The sequence below is a fragment of the Gallus gallus genome, chromosome 2, assembly GCF_016699485.2.
Source record: "Gallus gallus isolate bGalGal1 chromosome 2, bGalGal1.mat.broiler.GRCg7b, whole genome shotgun sequence".
Taxonomy (NCBI): Eukaryota; Metazoa; Chordata; class Aves; order Galliformes; family Phasianidae; genus Gallus; species Gallus gallus.
Genome location: NC_052533.1, coordinates 3,275,922 through 3,292,605, shown reverse-complemented (window position 1 = coordinate 3,292,605; position 16,684 = coordinate 3,275,922). Strand labels below are relative to the sequence as shown.

The 16,684-nt window shown below is 45.2% G+C and overlaps 1 protein-coding gene and 1 non-coding gene across 11 annotated transcripts in view; both read left to right on the top strand.

The window, feature by feature from the left end:
- The window catches only part of ALS2L (ALS2 C-terminal like), a 57,606-nt gene that overhangs the window by 14,888 nt on the left and 26,034 nt on the right, over positions 1–16,684 (top strand). Inside the window, exons 1-2 of one of the 10 annotated variants that reach the window (XM_040695457.2) lie at positions 117–223; positions 794–1,051. The exons of 1 other annotated variant lie outside the window; for it this stretch is intronic. In XM_040695457.2, the coding sequence (XP_040551391.1) occupies positions 188–223; positions 794–1,051 (294 nt within the window). In that variant the 5' untranslated portion in view covers positions 117–187. Of the gene's footprint in view, positions 1–116; positions 224–793; positions 1,052–6,627; positions 6,820–6,843; positions 6,945–7,597; positions 7,800–8,133; positions 16,483–16,684 lie in introns of those variants that run through there. 8 more of the 10 variants (XM_004939096.5, XM_015281136.3, XM_015281134.4 and 5 more) reach the window with 8 other exon arrangements.
- MIR1639 (microRNA 1639) lies at positions 8,129–8,200 on the top strand. Its single transcript, NR_035130.1, has one exon. It is a non-coding gene; the product is annotated as a microRNA 1639 (primary transcript).

The following is a 16,684-nucleotide window of genomic DNA, read 5'->3' as shown; positions in this document are numbered from 1 at the left end:
TTCCATGTCTACCAAGAATGTTTTGCAGTGTGCTTTTGGAGAGAAACATTACTTCCTTGTTTTCTTTGTTTTTCTTTTTTTTTTTTTCCACTTTTTCTTTCTTTTCCCTTCTTTTTAGAATGAGTAAATTAAGCAGCTGAACAGATAGAACGGGTGCTTTTCATCGCTGGTTCTGCTTTCCTTGCCTATGGCTGCGTGTCCCCAACTGACAGCTCAGCCCATGGTAAGAGGGAATAGGACAAGGGGAAGTGGTTTCAAATGAAAAGAGGGGAGGTTTAGATTGGCTATAAGAAAAAAGTTTTTTATGATAAGGACAGTGTAGCAATGCTACAGGTTGCCCAGAGGCGAGGTGGTGCTGCCCCATCCCTGGAGACAGTCAAGGTCAGGCTGGATAGGGCTCTGAGCACCTGATGGAGCTGTGGGTATCCCTGTTCATTGCAAGGGAATTTGGACTAGATGGTTTTTAAGGGGCCCTCACAACTCGAATGAACCTATGAAAAGGGCTTTATACTCAAGTAATGTTTGGGTGGGAGATGCTGTTGGGGTGATCTTGTGGGATGATGTGGTCATATTGCAAAGGATTATTCTCTGTGCTGTGCTGAAGGTCAGGGAGCTGCAGCTTTGAAGCAGGGTTACATTCAGTGAATGACAGTGTCTCTCTAGCATTTATTGTTAAGGTATTTCACAGGGCTGGGATGCACTTATTTAGTGGATGCATCCATGTTTAAGATGCAGGACAATATGAGGAGACTGAATTCAGCAAAATCCTTCCATCTCTACCTCTGTGAAACAGGAATGCTGCCTTTCTCCTCACTGCACGGAGGCAAACATTCACAAAGTCTACAGGGTGTGTACCACAGGAGCAAGGTGTCATGGTGCCATTCACCTCAGTGCTGTCAGACAAGCTGCCTTTGTTCCTCCAGCACCACGTCTCTCTGCTGCCAGATTCACGTCGGTGGTGTGCCCTGTGGTTGTAGGTGGCATCCAGCCCAGTGGGGCAGGACGTGGCTGTGTGAAGGGAGAGGTCAAACCAGGCTTACGTGGTGCTGTGGTAAGAAGAAAGCCACAACTCTTAGGCAGCCGCAGTGGGAAGGTCACCTCCTGGTCTGCTTTGACCTCTTAGGACAGTTTCGTAGACTCATTGCTTTTACAGCAGAAGTAGTTTGCTGATGTGCTGACCTACACTGCTGTCTCAACAAGGGTTTGGAGAACTGGGAGGGATGGGAGTGTGGGGAAGACTGGGCCGAGGCTCACCTCAGTTTTCTGATTTGCTACTTCATGGCTTGCCCCTTGTCATCTGCTCCCACGCTGCCTGTGTTTGAAGGTGGAGAAAGCCCTTCCCAGCCTCCCAAATGAAAAGGCGGTGTTATCAGGTGCAACTGATAAAAGCCAGCTGGGTGATAAGCAGGGGACTGGTCCTGGCCTCAAGTCAGAAACATCCCATGCATTGAGAAAGAAATTAATTAGATTTTCTGTGCTCTCCTTCTGCAAGGCCGTCATACCTCTGTACCTATGCATCTTTGCTCCTCTTTCATGTCTCCACGTGCCAGATGCCTCTGGCTATTGGATTCCTCTGATACACCAACTGAATATATGAGGCAGAGCTTGCCAAGGAGTGGGAGGAAGGTGCCAGTACTGAAGCCAGGGTTGTGACACCCTGCTCAGATTGTTTGGAAGAGCTCAGGTAAAAGTCACTGTTCTCTGTAGCCAAGCATGTGATACCCCTGTGCCATTCCCCAGCTGGGCAGTTCTGCAGCCCAAAAGGACACAGGCAATGAGTACCTGCTTATCTCACCAGCACCATTTCTCTGCCCTGACTCAGACAAATTGCATGTTATTTTAAGAGCCTGAAGGGTTGCTATTGTTCTACAATGAAAGACCAAAGTGTTTGGGGTTTTTTTTTATAGCATTGTATGGTTTTCTGGAAGCTTAGCTGGATGGATAACTAATGACTGGAAGCCTCAGTTTCACGTAACTTTGCATAGAAGTAGTTCTGAGCTGAAAGGTGACATCCAGGTGCTGCATGGGTCTCTTTCTGTCTGTTTTCATGCTTTCTGCACATACAGCAGCTCTTACGTAATTGGGACTGACTGCCAGAGGCCAGTGTTTGTTTTCTTCTTTAGCAAGAGGCCATAGTTGGACAAGCTACTACAGAGCAATAAATAGTTTTGAATCACGAGTCACATATCATTCCTGTAGCTAAGTGGTCATTGTGGGTTTTTTTTAAAGAAGACTTTATTGTTTCTGTTTCTTGTTCCAAAAAAATAATCGACTCCAAAATAATAATCCAAAAAAATAGAGTTCTTATGCCTCTCCTGAACTGGTTGACTGGCAGTATATTAAGTAGCTGCTCTATGGACTGGTATTTCTGATTTGTTTTGTTCCGTGGAACAAGACTTAGAGTAAGCACATTAGTCATGGGACATCATACCACATGATGTTACATGTCCACTTGAGCTTGTCTTTGGACGTGGTAAGTGGCTTGGTACAATTGGAGAAGTGTCCCTTGTCTTCTCAAAGTGTCTGCAAACTATCTGGGCCCTCCAAGGTCCTGAGAGCCATGTAGCACCCTGACATTTTGAGGGCATTAACTGCAAGACAGACTGACATCAATTGGCCCCTCTGCCCCAAGAGCAGAGGTAAGTACCACAGCCACATGGAGGGAGGTACACCTTGACATAGTGACCATCACCCCCCATTGCCATCTGGTTGTTCTGTCTTTGCAGGCTCATCTACAGTGCTGTGTGGGACAGGCTGAGGATGGGACCAGTTGGTGTAGCTGATGATGAACAGTTTCAGCACCACCTTGTTGCAGGTGGTGTTTGTCCAACAGGCTAAAGAACTGGTACAGCTTGACTAACAGGCACAAAGAGACTAACACATGTCATTCTTGGGTACTTTTTGGTCCTTGGATCACAACCAACATTTAGTCCATTATCCTGATGGCCAGTGTGTTCCTGTTTGTTTTTTTGCCACTTACTAGTTCTTACTTAACCTGAAGAGAACCAGGTTGGTGACAGGTTTCACTTAACCAAAGCAGCTTTCTGTCCAGGGTCTTGTCCATGCCTTTAGGATGACCATGCTTCTACTAGTTAAAGCACTGGTAGTGAGTCTTACTGGTGTTGGAACTTATGCTGTGCCAATGGTGAGAACTAGGTGGGACAGACTTGCCAGAAGTCATGTAAACAGCTGGGGAAATAGCTACTTAAGCAAAACTGAAATGAGTAGATTGTGCGTGCTTGTAGGGATCAATTCTCATGAGTCTTCAAGCAGAGAGCCATTGTAGGATCAATACCATCATGTTTGATCTGAATCTGAGCTTTGTCTAGGAGATGCTGAGACTGGTGGTTGTAGGAAGATGTTGTAGCCTCTTAACTCTTCATAGAACTTTTCTATGGAAGGAAATGAGTATGGTAAGGAAATAATCTCAATGTGGATTGTTATTTTTATTTTTTAAATAACCTTTCCATGCCTTCTTTTATGCTTGCTCTGTGCTGGTCTTGCTCCTGGCCACTTTTGTTGCAGTCCATCCCTGATCTTGTTTCATCATCAGCTCCATCTCTAGTGGAGAGTACAGAAGTAAACACAACAGTTTGCAACGTATGTTACTTGAATTTGCTACTGTGCATGCTGATGTGACAGGAGAATATCTTGAAGTGATTGGTTTCCATACTTGTTTACTAGTGAATGGCTGCTCAGGTGTAGAAAACATGTCTGTGCTCATTGTCAATCCTAGTTTTCTGCCTGTTTTCTAAGCACACCTGCATTGTATGCCTACTTCACCCTCTAAAGAAAAAAAACTAGTGTTGCCTTGGTGAAAACAACCAGGACAAATTTGATAATCATGAAGGTTGTGAAAGTTCTTTTGCATGAGATATGAATAATTACATACATCTAGCTACTGTTTCCATGCACAGTTTCCCAATGGTGCACACAAATACCTTGCAAGGCACAGGAATTAAAGAGTATGTGGTTAGATCAGAAATGCACCACTGTGTTAAAGTAAGAAGACCCAGTGAGGTCCCAGCAACTACAGTTGCCCCCATCCCTGCCAAAGCCTCAGACAGCCCTGGTCCATGCCTGAAGCAAGGCAGAGATAATGCATTGGTGCTAGCTGGGAACATGGGTCTGGTGCCATCTTTGATTTAAATTTCATCTTCATCTCTCAACTCAGCCCTCTTTTTGCTTGATGCTGATGTGCGTCTGAAACTCTTAAGAGGCGCTGAGAAGTCAGCAAAGCTGTTGATCTTTTTTTAAAACAGCTTTTTGGAAGGAAAAGTAAACCTTTTGATACTTACATTTATGCTAGGAGAACTTTTTTTGGGGGAAAAAAAAAAATGTTTTTTTCATACCTTCCGACAGCCTCTGCTGTTCAGCTTCAGCAGGAGCTGAGGTTTTTCTGAGTGGCACTGTGAGAATTGGAGGCTGCGGACTGTGTTGCTGCTCTGGGGCATTCTTCAGTAACCTTCTATCGGAGCTGGCATCATCAAGGATGTTCTTGCAACTGAGTGAGTCACAAGGCGGCTATTCCCAGAATGGTTGGTTCTTGTAACATGGGGTGGTATTGCCTTGGTGACAGAAAGATGTGCCAGCCAGCAGCACTGACTCAGCATATACAGTGCCATTAGCCCCAGAACTCAAAAATGTGCTCAATTTCAATAGAGGAACGTAGGCTATAAATAGGCCAAAGCAATGAGAAACCAGAACCAAAAAACCCCCTCCTTGGTGGAAAATGCCACTTGCTTCAGGGAAGCTGCATTTCAAGAAAAGATTTTCTCAGTAGTTGGTGAGATTTGATGGACGATTCTGTTTCCATGGCTAAAAACTCAGCACAAGGAACAGAGTGAACTTCTCTTAGTTTTCTTGATCAAGGCCGGTTTTGTATTTTCTTGATGAATACAGGCTTTTAATTGACGTAGATGGCTGAATTGCTGTTCCATCTAATTAACCTCTCAGAGGAAGCATGTTTGTTGGTACCCTTGCACTGCAACTTCTCTTCTCTCATTCCTTGTTAGCTATTCATAGTGATGATTTTATCTGTTCTTAAACCATTCCGCAGAGGGGCATTTGCAAGTGCAGGAAACAAAGCTGTAAAACTGTAGTTGAGCAGAACAGCAAAATACAAAGCCTGCAGTGCATGTTGTTGCTGGCTGTGGGCAGAGGAACGCTGGTGGTATCCCCTAAGCTCCCATGTGGAAATTATATCAGTCCATCTTTGAGATCTGTGGCTGCCAGCAGCCAGAGAAGATTTCAATAACAACAATCTGGTTGGATAATGAGGGAGACCTAGACCTGATAGAGAAGATTTCTAAGGACTTCAGTGGAAAACATTGTTTTCACTTAATAAAAATTGTAAGCAGAGGAGGCTTCAAAAAGCTCCAGGTGAAGATTCTTTTATTCAAAGACTGGCTTTCAATGTATCCCTGATTTTGGTTTGGCTTTTGCTATTGAAAGTCTATCAAGTTTGCTTTGTAATTTCTGTATTTTTCCCTTTAAAAAAAAAATCGTTTTTTGGGTTGCCCCCCCACCAGATCAGGCTGCCCAGGGCCCCATCCAACCTGACCTTGAGCACCTCTGGGGATGGGTCACTCACAATGTGCTGAGGGCCCTGATTGTGGCTGCAGGGCAGTCAGCAGTCCTCACACTAGGACAGCTCAGTGGTTGTTCAAACAGGAGCAAATCACTGACGTTTTGGGATTTTTATAGTGAAGCAAGGTCAATTCTTGCAGTAAAAACTGTGGCAATCCGGTTGCTGCACCACCAGTTGAGTTGTCCATGCAGTGGGGACAGCTGATGGTGGGAAATATCTCGGTCTGGAAGGTGAAGCTCTCATCTCAGTGCTGAGGACAGAGGGAGCAGGGATGCGAAGCTGCACTGAGGAGGATGAAGAAAGCAGATTAGACAGCTAGGATCTGTCTAAGGAACCTGAAGGCCTGAGGGTTATCAGGCCTGTGGATAAGTTGGAGGAAAGAGGAAGGGCATGAAATGAGTGGGAGCATAAGGAAGTGCAAGTGAAAGAAAGTGTCCAAAAGCAAATGATTGTATCACTGTATGTCAGCACAGGTTCTCACTTCATCTTTACTAGATTAGAATTGAAAGGCATAAAGGGGGGGGAAAAAACAGGATTCCAGGGAGCACTTGGCCAAGTCACAAAGCTGAGCTTGATATCGAGGTCCAAATGCGCTCAGTGGGGCGAACCTGAAGGGAGCAGAGCTCCTGGGCCTTACATGCAGTTCTGCTGGAGATCCACAAACCAAGATTGGTGAGGAAATGCATAGCACTTCAGCCTCTGAAACCCATTCTGGAGTGTAGGTACTGTCATAAACGCTGGCATGGAGGAATCTTCATTCATTCAAGATCAGGAGGCTGGAAAGTCCTCCTCGACTCCAGCACCTTTGCAGAGATCTTGCCAGGACTTGGTCTGTCTGAAGTGGCAAGGTGTCCACCTGCCATCCAGCCCCTGGTGGGTGAGCATTTCCTCCGGATGTGGGAAATCTGATTTAATTCCCAATTTTGGGTAGGAAGAGAAAGGTCTGTAGTCATGCTGAAGCCTTGATCACCGTCTCCTTGCCTTCTCAGCTTGCAGAGCAGGTCGGAGGCTGGCAATGACCTCATCGCTTGCTCACCCTTTCCATTCCCTCTGCTGCACCTTCCTGGTGTTGGGTGTATGGGGGTTGCTGCTCTGTCTCTGTGCGTCTTACAAACCTTTGTGTTGAGGCAGACAGTGAGTTATGTTCACGTCCCGCTCCAAAAACATCCTGTGAGGCTGGGAAAGTAGGAAGGAAGTCAAGACAACAGAAGAACCTTTCTGAACAAAAGGTGATTGAGGCACCTCTTGTCTCCCATGCATCCTCGCTATACACAGCTGGACTGTCCTCACCCCTCTGCCTACTGTAAGTTCCAGTAGCTTGGAAGAGTCCTGGAGGTTATGAAGCAGGGAAGAGGCAAGTGGCTGAGTCGGAACATGTTGGAGTACTGGGAAATAATGGAGCTTTGTTTGTGCTCTGAAGCAGACGGGGAGGGTGCGGGGGCTTTGTCGTGCAGCATATTTGTTTTTTCCTGATGGGGAGAGTGAGTGTGCGGTGGAGGCGGCCGCACTGACAGAGCGCTCGTGGGAGTTTGCTAATTGCAGATTGATTGGGGAAAAAGAAGCAGGGCTTTATGTTCAGGACAGGGGATGCAGTTAGAGCTCTGGTATGTAGTTGGGAGTACTCTGGATCCTTCTGATTGTGTCAGTTTCATTGGTTGGTTTGTTTTTTTTTTTTCTATTTCTTTTTCCTTTCCTCCCTCCACCCCCCTCCCCCTTTTTTTCCTTTTATTTTTCCTTTCCTTTTTCTTTTCCTTTCCTCCCTCCCTCCTTTTTTTTTTTCCTTTATTTTTCCTTTTCTTCTGTTTCCTCTTTCCCCATCTTTTTTTTTCCTTTTTTATCCCTTTATTTCCTTTTTCCCCCCCTCTCTAATTTTCTCTTCTCCCCTCCCTCCAGCCCCCGATTCCTCTCCCTCCCCCATTTTTTCTCCTCTCCAAGCACTTTTTTTTCCTTTCAATTTATTTCATGAAAGAAGGAGGGCACTATTTCCACTAGCTGGGAGGACAGTCCGTGCACATCACGTGCAGTGTCTGCTGCACACTGCCAGCTGCCGGCTCTGAATAGCAGGAAATGTCCCCATGCCCCATTTCCCAGGGAAATGCCTCCTGCGAGAGCTCCTCCAGCAAGTGCAGAAGTTGCGTGAGGAGAGAGACCGGCAGAACAGGGATGGAAGCACAGGAGCTTGGCAAACAGCTATGGAAATGCAACGTAGGTAAAAAGGGATTAAAGCTGAGCACTGTCACTGCACGCAGGAAAAAAAAAAAGCATATTCTGTTGATTTCCAGTTTCCTGTTTTGTATTGGGGGGGGGAAAAAAAAAACAAAACATACACGTGCTCGTAGAGTCTTTAAAAAGAAAAAGCAAATAACTATCAATTGCCGTAGAAACCTCATTTTATGCGGGTTTCGTAACTCTCCTCGGGCCCTGTGGGTGTCTCATTTAATGAACAGGCCCAGATCTGTGTTTTGCTGGATGTGGGAGGGAGCGGTGGGAGGGGAGAGCGGCGGCTGTGGGTATTTCAGGGCTGGGAGCTCGGAGCGGCTGCTGCCATAGCACTGAGCACAGGGGAATTTTAATTGGCCGCCTTGTGCAAGGTACGTTGGGTTATTTCGGGGTTTTGCGACCGGTGTCGGTTGGTTGGTTGTGCTCTCATTAATCTTCAGGCTTATGTGTAGCCGTGTGGTGCAGGAAGGGTGTGAGATCAATGAGATCTGCCTTACGGTGATGTCCTATGGATAAAACTCCTGAAGCAGCGTGCAGTTGGGGAATGTTTTCTGTGGGTAGGAAGTGTACCCATGCAGGTGACCACAGACATGGAGTGTGTTTTCCTGGAGTGCCAAATGTGCTTGCATGCAGCCCTTTGTTTCATCTAGACATACTGCCCTGCATAAAGAAGGCACATCATATTTAAGTTAATTCCTAATACGACCCAGAGCTGTAGAACCCTCTGCTTGCTCTCACCTTTAATTTTCCATCTAGTGATGCTTCAGAGCACGTTCACCCCTGTCTGATGCTCTGTGCTGGGGCTTCCTCCTGACGCTGGGGAGGGATTCTCCACCCATGCCAGGCAAGCAGGGAACACAAGCCTGATGAAATAAGGCTGCAGACCATGCCTTCATGCTGGTCTTGCAGTGCTCACCCAGCAGAGTAAAGAAACCAATACCCAACTAATTAGTCATGGAGAGAGAGGCTGTTAAGCTCTCTGGTTTCTGCAAGGGAGGGAAGCAGTTGAAAAGTTGGAGATAGCTTAGGTGTTGATAGAAAAGTCTGGGTCAAAGGCCCAATGACAGAAGAGCAGCAACACTCTGAAGAGTTCTGTGGTACGGTTTTTGTTTTTTTGTTTTTATAAATAACAAACAACAAGATGTTCAAAGGCAGAAGAGGAGGAGCTGCAGTGCACAGGAGGGTTTGTTTTTAAACTTTAACGCTGTTTAATTTGGACCTGAACCAAACCTATGCCTCTTTGTGGAAATTTCCTATGACCAGGAAGCTTCCTCGAGCAGCTGCTCCCCAAATGAGGTACTTCCATTATTGCTACTGCAATGACTTCAATTCCCAACAAGTTGCAGTGTAAGATTTCTGAGGATTTGCAAAGAAAACAGGCAGAACTGCGTGTCAAGACCCTGCTTTCAGTTTGGCAGTGTGCTCTGGAGGTAAACAGTAGAAGCATACTAGAGAGGGATATCCATAAACAGATTCTAGGATCAGGTAGGGTTTGCATCCTTTGGGATTCCCAGTGCAACAGCTGGTTGCTGGGGGATCACACTGGGAGTGGACCTCGGAAAGAGGCCAAGCTGTGTTTGTTGCTCTTAGTGCCAGGCTGGTAGGGAACTGTTTACATTCCTCTTCAAATGTAAGAGGCTCATGCAAAGTATTTGGGGCTCAACTAACAGGAATTTTCTTGTGAAACAGTTTTGCCAGGGCTTCTGACCAGCTCTTCAGGTCATCAAAAGACCTAGGTTTTGGCACTGAAAGCACTTCAGTGAGCTGTAGCGTCTTGGAATGATGATCAGAGGTTAGGAAGCACTGGTGACTGCTGGCAGGTCTGTCCTGCCTTCACATTGTAATTTGCCCTCCAAGAGCACCCGAAGGCTCTTATTAAACCCTGGGAGCTTCCTACAGCACTCAGGCTTTGCTAATGCCTTGAGCATTAGGGGAGAGTGCAGGGATGACACTAATCCAGGCAAGACTTTTTGACTCATTCTTCTTCCTGTATATGGACTCTGCTCTATTTCTGGCAGACGCTGGGAATGCCACTCCAAAGGTTTTGTGTCCTCAGGCTTTTTATGTATTGCTTGGCAGGGCAGGTCAGTGAGGTGGTGAAAGAAAGCATTTCATTGTGGTACCTCATTAACTTTTGGGCCTTAGAAACTTAGCGTAAGAAAATGTCTGTGAGATGGAAGGAGCATCATGTAGGGAGTCAGAAGGCATCAGCTCATGGGTAGGTTTGTAGGCTCACTCATCAATATTTGGTGAAGCCATGAGGTCAGTCATCTGCTGTGGAAACTTTATGATGGTCCTCTGTCTTTAAGCACAGATGAAATGAAAACCCCTCTGCTCCTGCTCAAGTTCTGGAGATCTTGAGCAAAAAGCATGGAACAGGATGATGGTGCTACTGTACACTGAGCTCCATCTCATCATTAAGCAATTGTACCATTGGTTTTTCTGTTGTCCCAGGTGATGGACACTCTGTGCTTCTGGGTTTGTTTCCAGGCTGTGATTCAGGCTCTGATACTCTGGGGCTGACTCAATACTGTTTTGATGTAGATGGTAATGTGTACTCTAAAACCAAGATGTGGAGTACCTCCATTATTTCTTTTGCTTTTTGAGGCCCACTTGCTTTGTAAAAGCAAAGCAAACATATTGAGAGTATAGGGCCAAGAAAGTGGAGCTCCAGTTCCAAAGTTGCTATTGAAGATGTGACGCTAACATAGTACCTAACTGTAGTCTTCTGGCTTTCCCATAATAGTCTCACTCCAATGAAAATGGAGTTGTCTCTTCTCGTGATTTAATTTGTTTATGTGCCTCCGGACAACCTGCAGTTACTTCACATTTGGTGTGGAGTTTGATCAAATAACACCAAGTCATTTTGTGTTGCATATCAATTGCAGGGTCAGAATAGTTCTGTTTCCACTTGCATGCGCTGCTTGTAAGTGATAACGATAATGGGAGGCATGAGACCAAGGGAAATTAAAGCACTAAATAAACATCATCTCACCTGCAAGCCTTATCATACTTAGGATATATGTCTTGTTATTTGCAAAGGTTGAATGATATCCCTAATTGTCGTGAGAGGGATCTCCAGCGTTAGCTATTAACAAGTAAAATGTCACATTGCAGGTGTTTAATTCTGTAGCTAGTGAAAAGAGACCAGGTATGCCCAAAGGTCCACTTACCTCAGTCTGAATTAAGCTGAGCTTCTCTCGTGACTCAAATCTTTGTTGGTTACAAAGGGAATCTGAGGTGGGTAGTTCAGCCTTTACACAGCCAGTGAGGGCAGATGGGTTTTGTCCTTTTCAAGTAAGCTGAAGAAGCAAGCTTTCTAAGGAAAGGACGTGAGCTCCTCCCAGTCTGGGTTTGGGGAAGAAAAAAACCAACAGACTTTGGTCATTTGATCTTTATGCTTCTATGCATTTGCATTCCCTATTTTTGCAAAAATAAGTAAATAAAAATGAATTGAAAAAGAAACATTCTCCCCTCCCCCCACTCGTAGCTTCCTTTTTTTGAAGATGGACTGAGACGAAAGTCTGCACAGGGAAAACAAAAGTTGTTCTTGGGCAGAAAACAGTCAATTACACAATTCTATGCAGAGAATAGTTGAGTTGAATTCATGTCTGACCCTTAACTCCTGGCTATCCACTATTACCCAAAATCTGATCAGATTTTGACTTGGTCCGTATTTTTACTACTTTATATTATTCTTTTCTCATTGCCTGAGGTCCTGCCATGGAGGTGATCAACAAATGATTTTAAGACTAATGCACAAAATCAGCAGCATTAAGCCAGGCTACCTCACCTCTGATAAAGCAGAACGTGCTTGGAGAAGGACAGCGTGGAAAACTGGAAAGAGTTGTAGTAACAGTTCTTCCATATGCAGTTGCCTCTTCAGGGACTTCCTGACCTAGAGCTGATGCCTTTGTTTTTATTAGCTTTTAATTGATTTTTTTTTTCCTCCATGGACTCCTCCAGCTACTTTTGAATGCCATGTATAATATACCCATAGCAACAACAAATTCTCATGGCAGTGAGTTCCACAGTTTAATGAGGCAAGGTGAGCAATGTAAGATATCCCACTGGTTGTACAGAGCTGGCCCCTTTGCTTGATGGCAGAGCTGGCTGTGTTGTGCTCCAGATGTCTGCTGCATGGGAGCCTGGACCAAGAGCCCAAGGGTCTCATGTTGAGGGTGAGAGTCTTGGGGGGGTGCATTCATTCTCCTGTGGTTTTTAAATGATGTTGTGAACTGTGCCTACCTGCTTTTATTGCTGTGCTGCTCAACAGTTTCCTCAGCTTAAGAAAACACGGAACTGAGACCCCTGAGTTCTTTCACAGACCAACTTGTGCTGGCATCTGCACATTTCTTGTATTCCATGCTAAAGCATAATCCAAATAACTACCACACCTCTGTTGCCCTCTCTACTTTTCTAGTCTTTTTACCTCACTAATTCCCAATTCTCTCTTGCACACTGTGTGTTTCTGGTGGCTATGAGGTGGCTCCAGTAAGTTGGATGTTATTTCACCACAGGGCTTGACAAGAGAAATTCTGAACAGGAGCATTCAGTCCAGTGTTGGTGTTGGTTAAACAAAGCTCAGGGCTGTTTTTCTGCATGACAGAATGGTCTTTGTGCTGGCCTGAATGCAGACTCAGCTGGAGCACGACACGTGAGGGAGATGGCAGTTGGAAATGCAATTAGCTGCATGGGAAGCATGGTCCTTAGAGGAAAGCAGCCAAGGTTGGGATTAAAAGAGGAGCAGTGTCTCAGCACAGGTCACCAGAGTTTGTCCCCACAGCCTAACGAGCTTGTGAGTTCATGGACTCTGAGCTATCACTGCTAATGAAAGAGGAGAACCCATTGTGCTTGTGAGCCCATTCATGTGGTGGTACTTTAGATCAAGCTGGGGAAAAGATCTAGGTTAAAAACTAACCTGGTAAGGAAGCTAGAGTCCAGGGTCCATGCTCAAAACAAGTATTTCCTTTCCTCCAACCCCTTAAAATGAACCCTTAATGCTAACCCATTACCTCCCCCCCAGCTCTCTCCACGAAATAAAGTAAAAATTTGGTTATGCTAATCATAATGATACAATCATTGAGTTGACAGAGGTGAGGAAACGCTTAGGTCCACATTCATTCCAGTTTAAGGTTCCTGTATTTGTCTCAGAACATCACTGTGATGTGACATGAAATGTTGGCCTGTATAAACTCAGCGTGACAAACTTTTGATGGGTTTATCTGCTAATTTTTGAGAAAGGAGCTTGCTACTGGCAGATTTAGTGCAGAGCTGTGTTATTCTGCTCTGTAATGTGCATCCCTTAGAGTTGTAAAGTGAAAGAACAAGAGGGCTTTACACTTTCAGATGCTCCAAGCTGCATACTGCTGCCAAGTGGCGAGATGTTTGTCTATCCAGGATTAAGCATTCATGCTCACTGTTGTAAGGATGGGGAGGAGACTGGAAGGCCTTCAGCGCAATATCCTTTAGGAAGGCTGATGCAGAGAAAGAGAACAGTTTAAGAAGGGGAGGGCCTACAGCACACGTGCTCATGGCATTTCCATTCCAGGAAGTTCAGTATTAAAATGATTTGAGCATAAGTCTATTATTTCTGCCATGCTGCTTCTGCTTGATAAGTCTTTATTTTTATTGACTGATAATCTTCAATACAAAAGGGGATTCACAAGAGGAAGTTGGAAAGTGAATAGCCCCTGTGTGACGTTTCAAACTGTTTCTTAATTTAGAAGAAGTGATTGAGTTTTCTGACTGGGTGTGTTTCCAGGAGAAATTTTATGCCCCATCTGACATGGCATTTTCATGGTGGAACTGTTGCCTTGGAGCTATAGACTTCAAAATAGAAAGAGATTCTTCGGGAAGTTGAACGTGAAGCTCAGAAATTCACCGAAGTAACTTTTAATTTGCTTTTTGAAGTGTTCCACCCACTCTTCTTGCAATTTCCTCCAGCTGGGTGTAACTACCCATTGTGGCTTCTTGAGTGATGTGTGTTTCTGTTTTAATATGCACTCAGTAGTTTTTGGACAGATCCTGTTGAGGACAAATGCCCCTCCCAGTGACCTGGGCTGCTCCATTTGTTAGATAGTCAGGAAACTGCTTATGTTGATATTAACTGTTCCATCACCCTTTGTTCTTCCCCCACTGCAGTGCTCAGCAGACAGTCCGAGAACACGATGGGTTACAGAGATCTAGCAATTCCTATAGATGTTGTGGGTTTTTTTTTCCTTCTTTCTATCAGCAACCCTTCCTTGGATGTGTACATCTTGCAATTCTGCCCAAGGGGGAGGATGTGACAGCCCCAGATTTCTGCTGAATGCTCCCACCACCCAGCAGCATCAGAGTTGTTCAGTTTTTCATCTAAGCAAATGTACAGTACCTCTGGATTGTTTCTTTTGTGGTTGTTTCTTTTTTGCCCTGTGTCTGAGTCAGCATCAGTTTTGTTCATCAGGTGATGAATTTCAAATCCTCTCTGCCTCATGGGGCTAGAATAAATGTACAGATGCTGTTTTCATAGAACTGATGGGGAAAGCATGGAAATGCTGGCTGGAACTCATGTTTACCTTAGTGGGTGATGTGGCAATTTAGGTCTTTCTGTGGTTGCAGAAAAGCTGTTTTGAAAGCTGATTGGTGCTGCTCATTCGTTCAGCAAATGATCCTAAACTACTACGTTTGGGTTGGAATTAGTCCATCTCAAGACGTGACAGGTGATAGATCCTTAATTAACTGGGATTGCAGATGGGCAAGAGTCAGAGTGTGAGACCAGGTTATGGTTGAAAGGGGCAATGCTGCAGATCAGTAAGTCCCTTCTGGACATCTGGGAGGACCCCTCCAGTTCTTCTGTTGGAAAAAAAAAATAACCAAATTAGCCCTAGATTGGAGCTCTGATGTTGCATGCGTGCCCCTCAGCCTCCTGCCCAACTGCTCGTGGCTCACTGCGTTCCCGTTGAGCGAAGCTGTGTGTATCTACACCTTTTTTTCAAGTCTTCTGTTTTCCACTGTGTGTGATTGGGTGGTTTCTCTGGCTATTTTCTCATGAGGAGGGTTTGGGAAAGACTTTCTGAGCCTGGCATCTATCACCCATCTTTTTTGTTCTCCAAGAATAAAACTCATTCTAAAGAATCCTGGAATCATTAAGGTTGGAAAAGACCTCTAAGATCCCCAAGTCCAACCCCAACCCATCCCACCATGCCCACTGACCACGTCCCTCAGTGCCACATCTCCACAGTCCTGCACACCTCCAGGGATGGTGACCCCACCACCTCCCTGGGCAGCTGTGCCACTGCATCACCACTGTTTTGGAATTTTTTCCTTAGTTCCAACTTGAACCTCCCCTGGTGCAACTTAAGGCCAGAAGAAGGACCAGATGGAGAAAATGCCCCAGTCCTAGCAGACTTGTTCAGGGATCCTAATGCTACCCCACTGACTGCCTGCTGCTGTTCTGTTGAAGTGTTTGAAATGAAATGCTTTCACGTAAACTGCCTGATTTTATTCTCTGATTAATCAAGCTTGGAAATGTGTACAAGCTTAAATGCTCTCTAGTACCTATGTGAAGCAATTTTATCTGTGTTCCTATAAGACAGGGTTCTACTGATGGTGTGGAAAAATCTGTCTGCCTTGTCCTCATGGTGTTCTTGGGTGAGGGCTGGCTGTTTTGCTTTGCTTCTGGCTGTGTTGCTCTCTATGGGAGTGGCCAGGAGGAGTCTGGATTCCAGCTTTTGACCTGTTTGCATGCATAGAGCTTTCCTCTGGGACAAGTCAGCAATGTTGCTGCAAAAAATAGCCTTGTGGTCATGCAGAGCTTGATGTATGAAGACTTGCAATCTAATAAGATTATGGAATCTTTTTAACATTTCCCATTTTTTTTCAGACAAATGTAATTTAAGAGGCAGTGGTTACTAAGGAGAAAATAGCCATCTGTCTGTGCAGTTAGTTGTGTCTGGACATGAGCAACCACTTGAAAGCAGGCCAGTTAACTATCCAAACTGCCAAGTGTCCCTTATTCTGTGATGCCATTTCAACCCACGTCCCAGACTGACATAGAAATGGAGATTGTGAACAGGGTTTGCAAAGTGTAGGGAACATAAACTCTTATTTAGCAATGAGTCCAGCCTCCAAGAAGCTTTAAAATGATACAGTCCCACCTAAGCTAGTGACCGAGGGGATCTTTTATAGTCCATGGTGAGGTGTTCAGGGTAATTCTTCCTGTGAAGTGTAACTAGTTTCAAAGGTAGTGTGTTTTTTTCTCCATTAGCAATATCATCTGTCTCCATCCATACTATTTCCATCACCAGGGCTTTTCCCCCCAATAGTCCTGCATGTCATGCTATTAGTCGGCTCACACTCACTTCCTCTGATACATTTCTTTTGGGTCATAAGGCTGGGAAGGAGGAAGCTACCGTAGTGTGCTCACGTAGTGGTTTTTTATTTATTTATTTATTTTAATTTCATATTTTGTCTCTTAAGTTCTGCCCACTTCCGCTTTAGGGAAGCCGTCCTTTGCGTGACACAAGAGTTGTGACATTTTAACCATAGTGTCTTATTGAGGAAGGAGCAACGCCAGAGCTCTGTTCCCTCAGAGGGCCGGGCGCTTTGCGATGGCTGGCAAGGCTCTGCAGCTCCATACGATTGCTTACAATGCCAAAAGGCGCCGAGTGTGGCACAAGGGTAGACAACTGGTGAGAGATGGGGAGAGATGCTCTGCTTTATCTTTTGTGCCTTGTACTACGGGGATTTCCCTCTGGAAGACAGAATCTGGCACCAAGAGGGATGAACATGCTTCAAGAAGCTTGGGGTCATCCCTGAACATAGAGAAGTATCATGGTCTGCATGAGATGATGTCAAACTGGGGCAGCAGGAGAGCAGGCTGCAATCTCAGTG